Source organism: Ambystoma mexicanum, chromosome 5q (genome assembly GCF_040938575.1).
Source record: "Ambystoma mexicanum isolate Mex_15411 chromosome 5q, UKY_AmexF1_1, whole genome shotgun sequence".
NCBI classification, from domain to species: Eukaryota; Metazoa; Chordata; class Amphibia; order Caudata; family Ambystomatidae; genus Ambystoma; species Ambystoma mexicanum.
Genome location: NC_090933.1, coordinates 64,920,720 through 64,941,616, shown reverse-complemented (window position 1 = coordinate 64,941,616; position 20,897 = coordinate 64,920,720). Strand labels below are relative to the sequence as shown.

General features: G+C 48.7%; 1 protein-coding gene across 2 annotated transcripts in view; it reads right to left on the bottom strand.

Moving 5' to 3' along the window:
• The window catches only part of LOC138497213 (uncharacterized), a 371,787-nt gene that overhangs the window by 211,659 nt on the left and 139,231 nt on the right, over positions 1 to 20,897 (bottom strand). For both annotated transcript variants that reach the window (XM_069620537.1, XM_069620538.1), the window contains 2 exons: positions 8,141 to 8,277; positions 1,745 to 1,861 (listed from right to left, as the gene is read on the bottom strand). In XM_069620537.1, the coding sequence (XP_069476638.1) occupies positions 1,745 to 1,861; positions 8,141 to 8,277 (254 nt within the window). The remainder of the gene's footprint in view (positions 1 to 1,744; positions 1,862 to 8,140; positions 8,278 to 20,897) is intronic.

Below are 20,897 nucleotides of genomic sequence, written 5' to 3'. Positions count from 1 at the left end.
CTAGGTTTCAGAATTCTAAGTGTGGTACATGTTAAGATTCACATTTCTATCCAGATGCGGCGCAAGCTAAAGTTAAGAATTAGTGCGGCGCAAGCTAACATTCACATTTCTATCTAGATGCGACGCAGGCTAAAGTTAAGAATTCCATCTAAGTGTGGTACATGCCAATATTCATAATCCCGTCTAGATGTGACGCAAGCTAAAGTTAAAAATTCCATCTAAGTGTGGTACATGCCAATATTCATAATCCCGTCTAGATGTGACGCAAGCTAAAGTTAAAAATTCCATCTAAGTGTGGCACATGCTAACATTGTTAACCCTCTCTAAAGATGACGCAGGCTAATCTTAACATTTCTATATAGGTGTGGCACTAGTTAACATTGGCTAGTGTGTTAGTGCGTAATGCAATGCAACATTTACAGTCAGGCCAAGAATGGAATTAGGCTCGTGGTCCCAAATCTCTCTATGAATGCATGGCGTAATTCTATGGCAGTCTACGTTATGGAGAGGTGAGGTATGTGTGTTACTATTATATTGCCCCTTCTGAAGAAGGCTTACTCAAACTGACTGCTAAATAAAATAATTGTTTAACCAAAAACCTTGTGTGCAAGAGTTTGATTACTTTTCACTGAATCTCTAACTCCTCTACAGCTCAAATTGACCCCTCTTGAGATCAGCCTGGCTGCTCAAAATGCTACCAACCTGTGCAGTACAGACTTCTACCAAAGGTTGGGTTCCTATTGCCAGGAGGTCAGGGTTGTTGCAGTGCACCCAAATGGTACTGCATACAATCTTGCCTAACAGTGGGCTTCGGCAACATTACATTTGGTGTTTCTCGTCCTTGTGTGCGCAGTCTTCAATTTAACTTCTAAAATATCATCCAGGGTGTTAGCTCACAGATACAGTCTTTGCTTGTCCTATATGTGGGCTTACAGCCGGCAGTGCCTGTAACAAATTTTAGGTGAGGAGCTTGCCGGCTTTCTTTTGTGATCATAAGGAGCTTTAAGTGCTTACCGCACTTCTTTTCATATATTTGTATTCTTATTACGCTCCATTTCCACATTCTGGGTTTTCGTGTATATGTTACCTTGGTTCTAGCGTGGATGTTTGACAGAAAGCTATTGACTGATCTTGTGTACATATCCCTTGCCATATTCACCGCCTTTGTCTTCTCATGACACTTCCACAACCACACGCTAGTGGAAAAGAAACCATCTTCAGGCGTTGACGGGTAACCAATTAGGGTAAGGATAGTGGTACAGCAACACCCATGTGAATGCCATTTACAATGGATAAAAACAACTGATAGAGCACCCGATTAGATTGTAGCCTATGCAAAGCTGAACTGATTCAAAAGCGGAAACAAAAATTGCATCACTCATTTTGTAGTACTTGTACAACTTAATACACATTATTGGTGTCAAATACATATATTTTCGTATATACTGTGCAGTCAATCTATCACTTAGTGTCCCTTGTGGCTGACCTGTAGTGGAAGTCTCTACATATCATAAAAGCAAAGCTTAACTGCTCAGTTACACTACCAGTGAGCTGGTCAAACATTTGGTGCAATCCTACAGATCCACTACATGTTGGTCTTTCTAAATTGCACACCAGAGGTATTACAGAAAACCCACCTGACAGTGTACATCAAACCTATTAAAAGTGTGTTTTAACTAGGTATTTAAATGGAAATACATTGCCTTTATTTTGAAGAGAAATCAAGAGAAGGCATTCCACTCACCCTATACATTTTTAATCCTTCATCCCGTTCAATATCTGCTGCCATCCGCCTCAAAAATTGGACTTTGTCTTCTTTCTGTCCTGGTGGTGCTTTCAGTAAAAATGGAAATTCTTTACTCTAAAAAAACAAGAAAACATTTCTTGGTTAGAACAATTAAGTCGAGCAATATTTTCTACAAACTAGAAAAAGATCACCCCCCCAAAATTACCCATTAATGTTTCGGAGGTGGGGAGGGGGGGGGTGTAGCGGTGAGAATATCTGCCTAAACATATAGCTTGCTTCAGGCAAGATCCTGTTTAAAAAATATCCTTAAAGTGCTAAAGATATTCCTGATTTCAGCATTGTGAAACGCATGTCCGGCCATTCTGTTGGTACTCTTGTTCAAAGGAGGTTTGCCTGGCATTTTGGTGCTGGACTGCCCTTGTGGGCGGGACAGACTGATATACCAATGAGTATTCCACCTTTGGGAAAAGTACAGTGAACAAAAAGCGATTGCTGCAGACTCTCGACGTGGGGGGTATCATGCCATGTTATTTCTAGAGAGGGGTACCTGCTACCTTTTTTGTATTATCAGAAGAAAAAAAGACAACCCATGGCAGCAGAGGGCGAAAAGTGGACACTCCAAACGCAACCACAGTGGTGAAAAGCCAGACCATCAATCCTGCGGAGTGAGACATGCTCCGACTCAGATTTATGCGACTGGAAGGAGAAATCCGAGCTGGAGGCTGGCGCTGCAGTGGCCCACAGGGGGGAGAGGCGAAGATGCTCCTCGACCAGGTTCCCGGGGGCCAGCAAGCCGGAAGATCTTGAGGAGCCGGACTGGCACTGAAGGTAACCCTGCTGCCCCAGGCTGGGGAACACACCCTGCACCGGACTCAGCAGTAGCAGCCTCCCGGGAGACTGAAAAAGCGGGGCGGCGGCTTCAACACCAATAGCCTGTGCAGCCCGCTCCTGGACAGCCCCCAGGGCCTCACTTTGGGAACGGACCATCACGCACCGGGGATCATACTTGGGGGACCCGCAGCACTCCCTCCCCCACGCCATATTATGCGCCGCTGGCGAAACAGTTGCACACATCAAAACACAGGAGATCATTGTATTGCGCAAGACCACAGCAGCACGCGGTCCATAACAGGAGATTTACCCGACAGTGACCACAGCAAGTGAAGGTTTTTCATTGGGCCCAGATTATGACCACCTTTACAGCAACAACAAATAGCCCTAAAACAGAGTCCTCACAAACCCAGACTGCCCCTGTTCCTCCCCTGTACACATGACCACAGTAATCCGCTGAGGGGGGGGGGGGGGGGGAAGGGGTTTGCAGGCTTTGGTGGGCTGCAAGGTGATGCCTGGGAGCTGAGCACTAGACCAGAAGCGCTGTCCCACCAGCAAAGGCCAAGCCCTATTTAAAAAAAATTTAAAAAAAAAAAACGACATCTAGGTCTGGAAAGTGGCTTGCTTAGTAGTGCTGATCACCACAAGAGGGCCACAACACATACCCCAATATGGTAACTGCGTAGTCAAGTAGATGCCTCAGAAGTGACAGGGCAACATAGGAGTCCTGAAACAAGATATGTGGCAGACTAACAGCCGGGATAAGGGCCAGTCACGCTCTGCGGCCATACATCTTTTTGAACGCAACCATTGAGAATGACAAGGCGAAAGGAAGAAAAACAGCACAATGGACTCGTTTACCAGCTCCCAGACCGCTGCCCAACGGAGGTCAGACCTGCCTGTGCCAGCAGATCGGAGACTACAACCGACAACGCCCGGGAGGAGCATTAACTAGCAGCTATGCAAAGCGGAATCATGTCAGTGAACGTAAACCTGGACATCGTTGCAAAAATAGGGTCCCTCAAATCAAAGTTTGAGAAGGAGAGCAGACGTATAAATGAAGAGGATCCCAGAATTGGCGAAGTAGAGGACAAGGTGGGATAACATGACTGAAATTGCCAGTTTGAAATTGGAACTCAAAGTGAGCAGCAAATGCGAGGAGCTGGAATCATGCTCAAGGAGAAACAAACGCATAGTCGGGGTGCCGCGGGCGGCATGTAAGGGCCCAATGGAACCATTCATTGAGGGGTTTCTTAAAAACCCTATTTGACTGGCCGCCTTCTCAGCTAATTTCTTGGTAGAGCATGCACACCGCACCCCCGCCCCCGTTCCTAGACCAGGCCCCCCACCCCATTCAATCATCACCAAGATGCTCAATTATAGAAACAGACCACATCCTTACGCTATCATGGGGCCCTCCACTACGAAGCAAACATACATATCTTTCCGGATTTCTCAGCCGGGATACAAGCCCAGAGGAGAACTTACAACTCAATGAAACGATTGCTGAGAGCGAGACGGGTCCCATACGTATGGATGTTCCCGGCAAAACTACAACTTCAACACGAAGGGAGAGCACACTTTTTAGAATCCTGCTGATGCTATGAACTATGTGTAGGCTACCCCCCCTCCACAGCCGACCGAAGGCGGAGAGCAGAACCACAACCCGAAAATAGAAAGACCAGTGAAAGCCGGTGACTGAGCAGAAGAACGTACCGTGTCCTTATCGTAACAGTGTATGATTACAAAGTACAGGCACAAAAAGATGGTTTATACAAAGCCTATGCAGAGGCACTCAACTCGCAGCCTGAACAACAGTACCTGCTAGCAAGGTGCCCTATGGAAGTTCCATGGCTGCACAATGGGCACATCATCACGTTGGGGTAGATGGTGAGGGAAGGAGGAGGCAGTTTACGAAGTCAACGATTTTGTTGGGAGGAATAAAGCCCTGATTGGGCAGTTTGGAATACCCTGCCGTGAGTGGGGGTTGGGGCGGGATGGACGGGGATGTTACAAAAGTCAGCGGACAGGTTCATAGACTGGTATAGGAGCATATCATGAGCACAGTAATGAGGGTATGCTGGTATGGATCGACAAATTCGTGAATCAATAGGATTGATTTCATGGAATGTGCGGGGCCTTAACAACCCCATTAAAGATAGAAAGGTCCTAGCGTACATCACGAGATACTCCCCAAAATGCTTCAAGAAACATAGGGCTTTACACAAGAGGGGTTTGCATCTAAATGGGGACAAAGCCTCTACACGTCCTACTCATCCCAATCGAGGAGAGTACTCACAGACAACGGCCAGGTAGATCCCGAAGGGAGATAAGTCATAATCAAAGGCCAACTAGCAGGGGAAAAGAATGCTAGTAAACACATGTGGACCAAACATCGATGACCCCGCTTCTATACCCAGGTTTCGAGAACACCAGACATACCTATAATATTGAGGGGCAACATTCAACACAATTCTAAACGTAGCCAGAGATCGATCCAGCTCCAGACAGCAAGGACTCACAGCAACTGCTCAAACGCTCTAACAAATAATGACCCTGTATGAATTGGTAGACATTGGTAGAGTAAACGAATGCACGTATTACTCGTCGGTTCATGACGCAATGTCCCGGATCGACTAATGGTTGATATCGCCGACACTTATGCACAAGATGCACAGCAGCAAGATCTTGCTGCATACCCTAGCAGATCACTCTCCAATCAATGCACATCACATTGATCATGACACCTAAGCCTCAACCACTACGGAGGATGTCCCCATCGGCCCTATTAGATGCCAGCCTTACATGAAGAAATCAAGATTTTCTTTAAAACCAATGAGGGCACGGTCCCACAATAAACAATAATATGGGAAACATTTAAAGTATGGCTATGACGAGCTCGGCCACTTCTGGGATCCTAAAGAACACCAGGAGATAATTGGGGGAATTAGAGCAGGAGCTACGCCGGCTAGAAAATGAATATGGCAACACGGGGGGCAGGGTCCTTCTAAGAGTTAAAGGGAACCTATTGAAGTTCTGCAAACTAGCAAATAAGGAGGTGAACCTCCCGGTGGCGCCGGCTCAAGCATGCAGATAGAGGGCCGAAGACCAGCAAAGCTGCTACCTGGCTGGGGCAATCCAGGGTGAGCGCGTATCGCAGACCATAGTAGGCATTGAGAGAGGTGAGACAGTAACCAAAACGGAAGGCATAAATGAAGCATTTAATACTATGAGAAATATGCTAAAACTGAAACTTGTACCCAAGAGAATGTAGATCGGTATCTAGAAGAGACAGCACTCGATACCATAGGTAGAGAAGCTTGCGAGGCACTAGAGCCGGTGACACTGGCCGACGATGGAACTATACAAGACATAAGGATATCCTAGTCCACACTTAAAGTATGGGAGGAAACTTATACCAATGGTACCCTGCCACCGTCAATGACTGATGCAATCAGTGCTCCCGAAACCGGGCAAACCACCAAGGGAGGTAGTCTCATACCGTCCGCTATCACTGATCAACTCAGACACGACGATACTGGCCAAAGTCCTTGCCAATAGGCTTCTCCCATAGATGCCCCTCCAGACCAAATCGGGCTTTATCCCTGGCAGGTACAAAGCTCTAAACCGGAGGCAACTGTTGGGATCATGGGATCATCTCACAGATAAAGACCCCCACAACCCCAGCATCTGCAGTTGCAGCCTCACTCAAGGCTAAAAAAGCATTCGACTTGGTGTCCTGGAAATGGCGCGAGGCGGATTGGAATGGAAATTTGATTTAGGAGTATGTTGGATTACTCTACACGAACCAAACAACGAGAATCTGTACCAATGGACTAATATAAGAAGCAATCCCGCTCGCCGGGAGCACAAGACAGGGCTGCCCTTTCTAGCCTCTCCACATTCATCTAATCGCTCGCGCAACGGATGAGGGATCGGCATAGTAATAGAGGGCTACACAGAGGGCCCCAACAAACCTTCCCGTATGCCGATGATGCCTTACATTACTTACGAAACCTTAAACTAGTCATGGAGGAAGCAACCAATTTTACACATCACTCAGGGTATAAAATCAACACAACTAAATAAGAATTGTTCAGAAGGCACCAAAAAGCCAGAAAACCTAATCGAGTTCAGGTGGGCTGAAACCAATCTATAATATTTAGGGGTGAGATCGCGCGAACACAAACTATTATACGATAAAACCCCACAAAGAATACCTCAACATACTGGCCGCGAGACTAGACGTATGGACTAAATTCCCAATGTCCCTGTATGGCAGGACCTCACTACTCAAGATCGTAGTGGTTCCCAGCTGCTTTACTACTTAATACCATCCCGTATGGTTGGGGAGCAAATTCTTCATGAAACTTCACACAATTACAACACAATTCGTCTGGGAGGGAGGGACACCCTGCATGTACTAGGAATCATTAGCTAAAGCATACTACTGCAGGGGACTGGTCGCCCCATATTTCAAACTCTACTACTTGGTGGCACAGGCACATTACTCTCATGGGGCCCAGGGAAGGAAGTCAAGCTGGGGGATTTATTCCCAGAGGGTACATTTGTGACCAAGGAAGACTAAGGCAAAACTGGGTGATCACCCGATCAAAATGCTATAATACTTTAGAATGTGGGCGGCAGTGCGGAAGAAGTGGCCATCGTTCCATAAGGAACCAGAGCCATCTAACTGCAATGAAGCCATAGTGCAGGAGGAAGAACGGAAGGCGCTAATCTCCAGGTTATACAGGCTGATACAGGACCCAACTACTCAACATAGCACCGTAAAGGGGAAAATGGGAGGCGCAGAAACAAGCATAGACAACACTAAATGGGAGAGATTCTTTTAACAAACCAAGGACGTTTAAACTCCCGTCTGCGACTCATAAAAAACAAAGTGTTAAACAGGCTTCATTACACCCCCTCAAGAGTATCGCAATTTTCCTGTGAAATACAAGACAAATGCATGAAATGTGGGTTAGGGGAAGAAGACACCATTTATTGTTCTGGAGCAGACCCAGGGAGGCATCATTTTGGGAAGAAGTGGCAGAAACACTCCACATAATCACAGAAATTCCCCCGACCTTACTTCCCCTTAAGTACTTGCTGGGGGATATTGGAAAGTCTGATCTTAAAATCCGTAGACTATTCAACAAGGGTTGTATTATACCAAAAAAAGTGCATACTACTGCAGTGGAAATCTAGGTCGACCAGACTATACGTGAATGGCTTAGAGAAGTGACCTATGTGCAGGAAAGAGGCCTGTTATGTGGGGACAATGACGGCGAAGAACAGATCCAAGGGCATTTGGGAACCGTTCCGAGAAGAGAAACACACCGAAATGCAATGTAATTGATACTGTATGATCTGAATGCAATGCAACTAAATTGTACACATTCTTTTAAAAAGAGAATGTTAATGGAACCTGTCCGCCTGTTAACTAAAAAAGTTCAAAAAATAAAATTTGTAAAAAAAATTAAAAAGTTCATAAATTAGAAACTGTCCAGACATGTATCAATAACTTCAGAGACAACAGTTAACATTAAGAGACATTCTTACAATATAGGCCCTTCTGTGTTTGAATCCATTTAGATGTTCAATCATAGGAGCCAACTCTGTTTTAAAGTTGCACAATTCACAGTGATAATTTGGCTCCACTTTTCCTTTAACACTGTACTCTTGCACATGTTCTAAACCTGTAAATACAAAAAAAAAAAAATATGACATTTATATTATTAGGCAGGTTATCAACCTTTTCACTGACCCCAAGATTCAAATAAAGTTTAGTTCCCTTGTATCATGTTAGCCAGTGGAATATATAAAGCATCAATCCACCCCCACAAAATAAGAAACGTTTGTGGCCAGCTGTGAAATGAGTCATTTGATAAACATTACAGTTCAACTAGAATTCCTTCTCTAAGCTTGCATGTGTACCCGATTTGTAGCTTTAGAGGTTTGCATTTCAGATGTTAACTCAGCTTCCCCCTACCCCAACACACATTGCAGTCTTCAAGGTTTAAACCGCACATTGTGCCGAGTGGGAAACCAGTGAGGGGAACTAGACAAGGGAAATAACAGGGGGAAACGATGGGCTTGTGACTGCCACGGTAGATGCAGTCGTGTTGCAAGGCAGTACATGCCAGTTGAGTCTCTTTCCAAGATCTGATTCAGTGTCTTTGTGCTCTCTTAACCCGACTCTTTCCCTACTAAAGCTGCCCTTTAGGCCAATTTCTTTTGAGTTGGTAAGGTGGATGTAGGTCATGCGGCCTCTGGCCACCTGCTTAGCACTACCCACTTTTCTTTTAAAAACAACTACCAGAGCCAGGTTGATATAGCACAACATATACAACCAAAGGAACAAGTTACTGTAACTGTTCTCCAACATGGGTCTGGAAGGGATTCACATGCTCATGAATATTCCCATCAGGCCAGGAATCCTCTGTAAAAAAAAAATAAATAAAAGGAAAAAAAAGTTTCACTTTAACTTACAAACTAAACTGTCTTTCTCCTGTAAACCAATCATTGAGCTCTGGGTCATACTGCCCCCAGCCAATGACTGCCCTCTCCCCAAGCCCCTCTAGCAGCCATCTCAGATTTTGTAGCCTGTAAAGTGGCAGTATGACCAAGAAGAGCAGCAGAGAGGCAGGAGAGGGGGGGGGTTCACATGTGAATCCATGCCATACCCATGCTGGAGAACAAGTTACAGTTAAGTAACTTGTTCCTTCTTCAACATGTGGTCTGGCATGGATTCACACGCTAATTATTAAAAGAATAGTACATACACAGTTATTCTTACCTCCTCACCAGGCTCACCTTCAAGCGAACAGGTTGCGTAGCACCGCTTGGCCGACCCTGGACTCCTCCCTGGAATCCCTGTCGACGAGGTAGAATCTTGTGAAGGTGTTCGGAGACCTCCACGTACCAGCCCTGCAGATGTCCAGCAAGGGCACACCAGAGAGGAAGACCGCCGTACCAGCGATCGCTCTGGTGGAATGGGCTCTGGGACAGCCGGGCAGCGGTCGGTTTGCCAACCGATGTGAGATACGGCCGGAGAATGAGCCAGAAATGCAAGTTTTGGACAAAGCTTTCCCATGGTTCACAGGACCAAAGTTGACGAAAAGTTGATAAGTCTTCCGGAAACACTGTGTGCCACAGAACTAGAGAGCATGCACCACATCCGGCGAGTGCAAAATCCCTTCAGCCAGTGACGAAGGTGCCAGAAAAAAAAACACAGGAAGCACCAAAGGATCGTTGAGGTGGAATTCCGACTGAAATTTTGGCATGAAGGAGGGGTGCACCTGAAGACCCACCCTTGTACCATGAAAAGTCATATGAGGTTGCTTGCAGGACAGGGCCTGGATTTCACCAACTCTTGGTAGAGGTGATGGCCACGAGAAAAGCAGTTTTCCACGAAAGGAACGAGAGGGGCTTGATGCATAGGCTCAAAGGCGCCCCCTGCCAACTGAGAAGGGGGGAGGACATTCACCAGCAGGAACAGATGAAACAATCCCTTGAGGAACTTGTTGACTATATAGTGTGACCAAAGAAGACCGTCCCAGAGACCCGGTGTAGCAGGAGATAGACGCCAAATGCACTTTGATGGAGGTATGCGCCAGCCCCGCCTTGGCCAAGGAAAACTAGCATGGAAGAACCAGCGGGGCCATGACCCTCAGAGGATTGATCTTCTGCAACCATCACCACGTTGCGAAACGTTTCCACTTGTGCACTTAGCACTGAAGAGTCAATGACTGCTTGGCAAGGACCTCCGTGGAGTTCGTCAGCAGCTCGTACCCTCCAAACTCTAAGGCAGCAGAAGCAAAGCCTTCAGGTTCAGCAATCCTGGTTCGTGATGGAAGATTGTGCCGCCTCCTCTGGCGAGCAGATCCACGACCACTGGCAGCTTGACTGCAGGTGACAGCCTGAGAAGCTCCAGGTACCAAATCTGCCTCCGCGACGAGGATCATCCTGCATCAGCACAGAGTTGATTGATGACTCAGAAGAGGCAACGGCGGGCACACATACAGGAACAGGCCTTCCCATGGGAAGGAGCACGCGTCCCCCATGCTCCCCGGCTGGTAGACCTACTGGCGAAACTCTGGCATTTGAAGTTAGTCGCTGCAAACTGATCAATCTGGGTTCTGCCCCACCCGAGGCCGAAGTGGTCCACTTGATCCTGCTGAAGCTCCCACTTGTGGCAAGAGCGCAGGTCCCAGCGGAGTGAGTCGGCAATAGTGTTCTTGACTCCCGCCAGGTGGAAAGGCATGAGAAACATCCCGTGCCACAAGTCCTGCGCCTCTCTGGAGAGCGCTGGGGATAAGGTGCCCCCCTTCCCCCTGCTTCCTGATGTAGAACATTGTGGTGGTATTGTCGGTGAAGACCCTCTACACCTTGCCCTTGAGGGATGGAAGGAACGACTGGAGAGCCCAAAACACTGCTTGCAGTTCGAGGACACTTTTCCAGTAGCCACAGGTCTCTGGCGTGGAGACGTCCGGTGTGGGCTCCCCAGCCCTCCAGGGAAGCGTCCAAAAGGGACAGTCTCTTGGTACGGGGGACTCTAAAAAATCTGTGCCCCCGGAGATGTTGGAATTCATGCCCCACCACCTTATTGCTCAATGAAAATCCTTTGAGAATAATCCTCTGCAAAGCTTCCGGATACCTGGAACCACAGAGCGTCCAGGAATTCCAGAAGCGGCCGCATCTTCAACCTGCACAGCCTAATCAGGTATATACAGGACATGCTGAGCAGCAACATGGTCCGTTCTGCTGCAATCTTCACTGCCAACAGCCATTCCACCATAACCAAAATGGCCACTATTCTCTCTTCTGAGGGGGCCGCCAGGCAGAAGTCTGTTGAGCCTGGACCCCAGAAACAGCGCATTCTGCGATGGAATCAAGCAGGACGTGGATAGTTTAACGAGAACCCCAGATCCGTCAGCAGCCGGGCAGTCCAGTCGTGTGTTCGACCACGATCTCCCTCGACTTGGCCCGGATGAGCCAGTCGTTGAGGTACAGGTACACATGTATCCCTTGCAGACCTAGACGGGCCGTCACTGGTGCTAGGCACTTCGTGAACACCCTGAGCATCAACTTCAGTACGAAAGGGAGGGCCTTGAATTGGTAGTGCTTTCCCTGTACGATGAAGCACAGGAACTTCCAATGCTTCTCGTGAATGGGGATGTGGAAGTAAGCGCCCTCTAGATCCAGCGACGTTAGTCCCAGTCCTCCAGTTGGCTGACCACGTGTTGCAACGGGACCATCCTGAATATTTGAGACTTGAACTTTTGATGCCGCAGATTGAGACTGGGCCTCCAACCCTCAGTCTTCTTTCTTACCAAGAAGTCACTATCACCACTGTACTTCAACATCTACCAAACCCCAGTTATCAGAATCTTCAAGAAACACATGCTACAACTACGCAGACGACACTCAAATCATCTACAAGATCGAAGACACCCAAGCCGATCATTCAAACTTAACCGACTGTCTAAAAGAAGTCTTCAACTGGATGAAAGCCAACAACCTGAAAATCAACCCAGGAAAAACAGAAATCATGATCATATCCAAAGACCAAGAGAAGGAAACCGCCATCCCGTGGCCAATGGAAATGGGACCTTCACCATCTAAGGTAGTAAAAAATCTGGGAGTCCTGATGGACAACACCCTAACCTTAGAACCGCAAATATTCTTCCTCCTCCACACGGCAAGAAAAATACTACCTTTCCTCTCCTTCACACACAAAACACTCACCATCGTCGGCCTCATCATGTCAAGTATAGACTATGCAAACAGCCTCTACCTCGGTATACCGGAATACCTACTGAAGAAGCTACAACGGATCCAAAACACAGCAGCCAGACTACTCCTCAAACTACCCAGAAGAGACCACATCACCCCGGCCCTAAAAACACTACACTGGCTCCCAGTAAAACACTATCACCTTCAAAATAATGTGCATAACGCACAGGGCAATCTGCGGACAAGGAGCAGAATTCCTACAAAAAAACAATCTACAAGCCAACGAGACCGCTCAGGTCAACCAACGAAATCCAACTGGAACTAAAACCTTACATCAAGAAAAAACTCGGAGGCACCGCCTTCTACCACTTAGCCGCGAAAAACTGGAATATCCCAAAAGTAATAAAGAATACCAAAGATCACCTTAAATTCAGAAAATTACAAAAACCTGGCTCCAACACCAGAGACTAAAACCGAAACAGGAAGACAAATGACTCAACAGGAAAGGACATTTACAAGCCCCTAGAACCGACAGAAGTACTCCGAGCACCAGTAGGGCTGACGCTGGACACAGGGGTCCACCTGCGAGACCCAGGGAGACGGAGGCAACAACCCCAGTCAATCCTTACCACCCCCCACCGCCCGTACAGCTACAACTAGGTACCACAGGGTTGTGGAACGGACGAGATACCACCAATCACACACAATCTGAAGTATGGACACTAGCAGGTGCGCTGGTCATGTGGATGGGGGTGAGGAGCATGCAAAGTTATTGAGGGAGCGGACGGGGGGTGGGGGTCAGCTAAATGCTCAAGGGTCCTCAAATGTAAAACGGGCACCTTCTGAGGCACAGGGTGCGCAAGCACCCCGTCGTGTATGATTACACAAGCCCAACTGGTCAATCCAGGGTAGAGATACCAACTAACCAATACCACTAACAATTTACTTCTCTGCAAATGTCCATTAACATTAACATACACCTCTCAAACTCCAAACACAACCACAAACCTCCAGCACAACAAACCGCATGAACTTCACTACACTGCAACAAAACAAAAACACATACTCGCACATCAGCACACGACGACCACCGGCCGCATACATCCCAGGCCCAGCCGACGGAACCACCGGGCTGAGGCTGCCAACAGCACATCACTGCAATCTTGCACTTTTCCAGCCTTCACCCACTAACCCACCTCTCCCTCCCTCTTTCAGAGCCGCCAGAGCGCCAGGGGACCACTCTGGTGGGGATAATGCGCGGTACAAATGTCCTTTAACATTAAGTAGACTCAAGAGCCGCTTTGGGACCAGCTCCATCGCCCCTTTTCTTAGCATGGCCCGTACTTCCTGCAGGAGCCGAGGGATGTGCTGCTCCTGTCGGGCCACCGGTGGTGTCCTTTCTGCTGGAACTCTTAAGTGTGTCCATGGGTGAGTGTCCAGCACCAATCGGTCGGTGGAGATCTTTTCCCACTTGCTGACGAAACCCGCCAGCCAGCCTCCCACTGGGGTGCATGGTTTGGGGTCCGATGTCCTGGCCCGTTCAATCTTGCTTCGGGCCTGCGTGGCACATTGGGAGCGATGGCTCCTCCAGGCCTCCTGGGTTGTGGAACATGAGGGTTGGGGGTACGAGGATGATCTGCCCGCCGAAACCCTTCAACGATCTTCCAGATTTGCCTCCCGAGGTGCGAAAGGAAGGGCAAGGTTGTTGCAGCGTGCCCAGGCCGTCTCAGTGTCGGTTTCGATGGCTTGCAATGATTTAACAGCCTTCCCAAAGAGATTGCCCCCCCGAACGGCATGTCCAGGACCCTCGTCTGAACTTCCTACCTAAAGTTGGTGGCTTTCAACCAGCCAAAGCGACAGAGGCAGAGCCTTGACCATCGTTGCCGCAAAGTAAATCACATTCCGAAACATGGTGTCCAACTTCTTCCCCTCACTGGCTGGGGGAATTGAGGCTGGTTATTTGTATGGGAGGTGGCTGATGCAGCGTGGGATGCCATTTCCTCTTTGCCAGCTGGGGCCAGGCGCCACTGGGGCTGGTGCCGGGAGTGCCATCAGCACCCTCCTCTGGATCTCCAACACCAGCATGTGAGAGTGGACAGGATGTCCGACACGTCCCTGGCAGGTGGAGGGGAGAAGGCTTGCTGGGCCCAGCGCCTATGTCGTCTGCTCTGCCGTAGTCATCCCCCTCGACGATCTCACTGTTGTCGGCGTTTCCGCTGTCAGTCGTTTCCCACATCCTTCAGGACTGTGGAAACAGACATTGTCCTCTTCGTCCGAAGAAGAAATATCCGTGCCCTGGAGCACGGTAGAGGCCATCAACTGACCTCCCCTTTTGTGTCCTGGGGGGATTGTGCCGGGCTCAGGGCTGGCATCCTATTTGCCGGCGTTTTTTCAGCTGGCTTGGCCGAAGAATCCTGCCTGTGAGGAAGGGCCACTCTGGGTGTTGCAGGGGTCCCCTGGACCAGGTCGGCCCCTTTGGCCTTCGAGAGGGTGCCCGCCACTAGCTCGATGGTCAAGTACTTTTCCTGGACTACCTGGGCCTTCAGGGGTAGGTCGGACCCCTTAACCTGCGCCTTTGTCTTCTACGTCTTCTCCCGCAGTTTACCGGGGTTAGCAGACTTACTCTTGGGAGGAGGAGCTAGAGTGATGGCTTGAAATGGATACAGACTGACTATTAGCGTGTCCTGCTCGTCGCAGGACCCGCTTGCACGGCGACCCAGACAGACTCGCAGGGCTTGGCCTCGTCATGGACCCCCCACAGATGGAGAGCCCTCAAAAGGACTTAGAAGCCAGCTCCTCGGGCAGGCCGGTCCTGGGTGAGGCCTGCCCCTGCTTGCCACATAGGGTAGAGGCCTTGGCGTTGAGCCACGCCGCCAATCTATTGTGCTGATCCTTGACGGTACTTTTGGTGAATCCCAGGCAAGTTTTGCAATGCGCTTCCTTGTGTTCCGGATCGAGGCAGAGGGTTGTTTGTCCTCCACAAACATTCCTCAATCCGCAGCTTGAAGAGAGAACCTCGGTCTTTCTTCTCCGACATGGTCTGGCGTGTGGTGTAGGCCCGCTGGCCTTCTGGAATCTTCGATGAAACACTTGATTCTCGCCCTGGAGGGGCGACGAAAGATGCCAACAAACGGATCCCCGCTTGACGGTCAAAAGATTTAAAGAGCACACAGGCTCTATTTAGAAGCTCACTGTCTCCAGAGATCTGGTTCTCTCTAGGCTGGACTAACAGCCGCTTTATAAATCGGTCTGCTTCTACTCTCCGCTCCCTGCAACTCAACCAGAACAGGACTGCAAGACTGGTCCTTGGCCTCAAGCCCAGGGATCGTATTTCCAAGACTGAAATCTCTGCATTGGCTCCCAGGGGCTGCGAGGATTAAGTGCAAGACCCTGTGCATTGTCCACAAGGCCTACTGGGGCCTGGGACCGCAATCCCTTCAACACTTCCTAAATATCTTCCTTCTCTAGATCTTCACTCATCCGCCTCCAACTGCCTCAGGGTCAGTCGCTACTCCAAGCAACAAGTTGGTGGTAGATCTCCGTTTTCAGCCAGGACCACCCGCTGAACAGCCTCCCTGCCCCCCTGAAACTTGAGAACCATCTCCTCTTCCGGAAGCACCTCAAAACCTTCCTCTTTGCTTCTTTCTCTCCCCGGCTGAACTTCTGGCTGAAACTGCACTGGTTGCCTGGCCACCCTCTGATCTCAAGCCCAGGTCCCTTCCCCTGCCAGTTGCACACCTGCACTGCCTCCCTGGCAACCCCCACACGTGGAGTGTTTCTGTATCTCTACAGTCTACTACCTGCACTTGCCACATGGTGTCTGCACTTACCCTTGCACTTGCCACCATCTGGCTGCACCTTTTACTTCTGGCTTTCTATTTATTCCATATTTTCTACTGTTGATCTTGTGTACTGCATTGACCCCTCACCATTCCCCCCACCCAGCACTTTTCAAACTTCCCCTGCACTTGCGCGATTTCAATGTCACCTGACCTAGTAAGATCGTTGTTTGTCTTCCCTCTGTTCCCCCTCCCTTGCCTCATCGCGCCTTGAAACACTTGTGTATAGGCGCGTTATAAATGCCCATAATATTTGACAAAAATCTGATTTTTTTTTAAAAAAGCATGAAAATGTAGAAAAGTTCTGAACAAAACACGAGGACTCCCGACACTTGAAAAAAGTTCAAGATTGCTGCCAGAGGAGGGGTTTAGGGAGAGGGCACTCATTGGCTGGGGGCACTATGATCCAGAGCTCAGTGATCGCTTCATAGGCGAAAGTTACGTGAAAGTGAAACTTTTCTTTTACGGAGGATTCCAGGCCGGACTACGGGGAATATTCATGAGCATGTGAATCCATGACAGACCCCATGCTGGAGAAAACAGTATTTCGCAAGGTTATGTTACGTTGTATGGCTTTTGTATAGCGCCCAATGCACCGTGGGGAGAACACCTTTGGAAGACCAAAGTCCCAGGTATGAGAATTGAAGGCAGAATGAGTGTGCATTTAAGCTTCAGCCAGCACAAAGGTGTAGTTAAGTCCCAGCTAGCGACACAAAGATCTGGCAAGTATATGGGTTCTGCGATAGGCTGGCAGGAGAGTAGGTGAGTCAAGGAGACTGATTATGTGGCCAGCTAGACCGAAATTCCATTGTGGGACTCGGCTGTATTCTAATGGCAGAGGTGATGTGCGTTATGAAGTGGAGTAGTGAATTGATACTGATGTATGCAGTGAATGGCCGTGCCCTACGTAAGTTACAGCGATGTTCCACTGAGATGGAGGGCTTATATGTATCAGAGGGTCCCTATGGGCTTTGAGATGCAAGCTTACAGCACTACCCCTGTAGGGAAAGATGCAGGATAGTGGCACCAGACAACAGCAAGATACAAAATGTAAGCCTGCAAACACTGCACCTGTGGTTAAGTTTCAAGTAGTGGCACATGCAGTAGCTAGATTAAAAATACTGGTCTACAGCACTAAACCTGTGGAAAAAGATGCAAGGTAGTCGCACAAAACAGTAGCTAGATTGAAAATGCAGCTAGATTCAAAATACGGACCTACGTCACTATGCCGGTGGAAAAAGATGCAAGGTAGTGGCCCAAAACGGCAGCCCGGATGAAAATGACAGACCTAGAGCAGTACTAAGTGTTCAAACAAGTGCTAAAGGGTACACAATTTGTCATCCCTCACCCGATTGTTGCAGCAGACAGGCGATGCAGCATGGCCAGGGCGGGAGCGCCAAGGGCAAACAGGTGAGCAGGTGCCCTTTCAATAAGCCCTTTAGCCAGCTGCCCGGGCAAGGATGCCCTAGGCAGAGGGCTAAGACATGCATTACTCACCGTAAAAGCATTTCTGATGATTGTATCTGCTTGAGATTCACATGCTCTGCATATAGTCCACCATCCAGTGGTAACCGCAGAGTTACATCTCGTCTTTTGAGGACCAAAAGGGGACATCGACAAGAGCATGCCTGTAACACTATCCCTAATGTGAGGTGTAGTGTACCCAAGATCCCTCACGCCTCGAGGTACCTCTATTTTCTCTGCCATGAGTGAGCCTAATGACCATCATGAGTACATTGAAGAGAGAAAGCAGTAAGACGTCCATGTTCCTTCCACCCGAGCGGGGAGGAAGGGTGGGCACATGTGAATCTCAGCAGATGCAATCATCAGAAATGCTATTACGGTGAGTAAGGCATGTCTTCTGATGCTTGTTAATCTGCTTAGAATCACATGCTGTGCATAGACTAGCAAGCAGTATCCGGAGTTGGAGGTGGGTTGTGAGAAGAACAGTAGTGAAAAGATGTCTTAGTACTGCTTTCAGACCTAGGAGTGTCTAGGCAAAGGTTTTTGTAAAGTGGAGTACAGAACTCCTGGTTGCCGCTTTGCAAAAGGATTCTAGGAGAACATTTGCAATGAAGCCCCAGTGCCTAGAGTAGAATGTGCTTTAGGCTTGAAGGGCAGTTCTCTTACCAAGAGAAACAGGGTGTGATGTAATTGACAATCCACCTTGAGATGGCTGATTTAGAGACAGGATCCCCTTCTCTGCCAGCTGCCACTGAAATTAAAAATTGATTTGTTTTTCAGTGGTCTAGTTCTTTCCAGGTAAAACATGACTGCCCTGCGCACATCATGTGTGTAGGCTTTGTTCGGCCATGTTAGTGGGGTTCTGGAAGAATATAGGCAGTTCTATGTATTGGTTCACTTGGAAATAAATTTAGGCTCAAATCAAGGATGAGTGCACAGAACCAGCTTATCTTTATGGACTGGAAAGAAAGGGTCTAGGACTGAAAGGGCCTGTAGTTCACCAGCTTCTTATAGAGTGATGACCACTAGGAAGGCTGTCATATGCAAGATCCTTGAGATCCTTGAGACTTGCTTTATGCATAGGGTCAAAGGGAGACCCCATGAGTCTAGTCTATACCACATTTAGGTCCCATCCGAGAACCAAGTTAGAAATGGGAGGGGGTGAATTCTTTTAATCCCTTCCATGAAAGCCTGAATAACTGGCACTTCCACCACAACACCTTCGATTGTATTGTGGTGTAGGCCGAGAGGGCAGCGAGATAAACTTTCAGGGAATTAAAAACCAGTAAGTGAGTCTGGTTCCTGGTGCATCGTGTGTACGATCTTGTTGAGTCTGGGAGGGGTAAAAGCATAAACAAAATGTCCGACCATGCAATCCAGAGACCACTCCCCTTGGATCGTTTCTAGGGGGTACCTGGAGGCATAATATTGGCATTGAGCATTCTCCAGAGTTGCAAACAAGTCCATCTCTGAAGCCCCATAGCGCGAAAACGGAGATTATGTCTTCATAATGGCCATTCGTACTCTACGGGCAGTGGGAGGTCCCTGCTGTGCACATCCGCCAGAAGATTGAGTTCCCCTGGAAAATGTTGGGACAACAGGAACATTCTCCGTTTGAGAACCCATTTCAAAATATTCTGGGACAGTTTGGCTAGCCTTTGCTTGTTCAGGTAGTACATGGCTGTGGTGCTGCCCGTCAGGACCAGGAATGTTTTCACTTGTAACTGTGTCCGATAGTGTAATAGGAAGGTCCTTACGAGGCCTTTTGGGAGCAAACCTCTCAGAAAAAGAAATTTCTCTAGTCTGTCCATGCACCACCCTAAAAAATCTCCCTGAACCAGCGGAGTCCAGGGGAGGAAAGGGATCATTTATAACCATTTCTTCTGTAGAGCGTTGAGATGCGTCTCCTAAAGCACTGGACAAAGGCAAATGGCCCTCAGAATAGTCCTTGCGAGGTTTCCGGACATTGGGACGTGTCTCTCTGCATGTGTCTAGGCCGTTTATGTTTAACCGCCGAAGCGATACGATCGCTGATGCTCAGGGTAGTAGGGAGAGGAGCCAGTTGAACCTGTAGCTGCGCAGTGGATTATGGTGTCACAGGGCCGTAAGCAGTGTTGGCGCTTTCTTCTGTAGCATCTCGGTGCCGTGTGATTTGGTGCTAGTGCCCTTTACTTTAGATTGCCCAGACGCATGCAGCTGCTGCGGTTGTGGGGAAGGCTGCCAATCAAAGATCCGCTGATCCCGAAAGTACCCGACGAGCCCGTTGGCGCTTTGGAACGCTTCGACTGTACTGCCGAAACAGAACCTTAGGTTGTGCGTTTAGTGTGGGAACCTTGTGCGCCCCTATTGCCGGGGTGTTTTCCCCATAGCATGACTCGCATCTTGCCCGTCGGAGAAGGATGCTGCGGAACCTGAACTGTCCGCTGTCAGGCTTCCGAAACAGAGCATTGGTCATCACTAGTCCCTTAATCACACTCTGCGGCTGTGGTGGCGGGGGGGGGATTACTTGCGGGCTGCGACATATCGTAGGCCGCCCACTGCTTCAAACGGCGCTTTCATGATACGAGTCTCCTGCAAAAGGGTGAGCGACACCATTTTCCGATTCAAGAAGGATTTAATTCAGTTTCTCCTCGTGTATGAGCCCAGCCCTCTGATGTTCCATGTTAGTACCTTAATATTGGCAGACATAGTACTATAGTGTCACTTCCCCCCTGCCTCCCTCCAAGCTTCCACCATCTCCTCCTTGAATGCACCGCCAAATTCCTCCCCCATTCCCGCAAATCCAACCACCCTCCATTTATCACTCTTGAGTGACCATTCTTTCAGTTCCTCCGATTCATGTGAAGTACCTTTAACAATTCTAACAATAAACTCACCAAAACAAATGCACCCAGCTGCCGCTGTGTTCCTGCGGCGCTCAGGCACCCCCGCATCGTTACAGCCCATCCGGGTCATTTTGTGCAGGATATGTTGTGTCAGCAACAGGCCGGCACTGGTTAGTTCGTATGGTAGACCAGTAAGCCCTGGCCAGGTAGTCTAGCGGCCCCCCTGTCAAATGTGAGTACTTAATCAGTCTACAATGCGTCTTAGGCCTTCATCAGATAAAAAAGAAAGAAGAAACAGCAAATAACAGGAGAATCACCCCGTGCCCCAGCGTGCTTCTTCCTTGCGGGACTAAGGGCAACTCAGGTGACAGTTTCCTCCCCCATAGCCAAGTTGTTGAGTTCCAGCCACATGTTGGCCACTGCTGGTGTTTCCAAGAAGACAGCCCTTCTCTT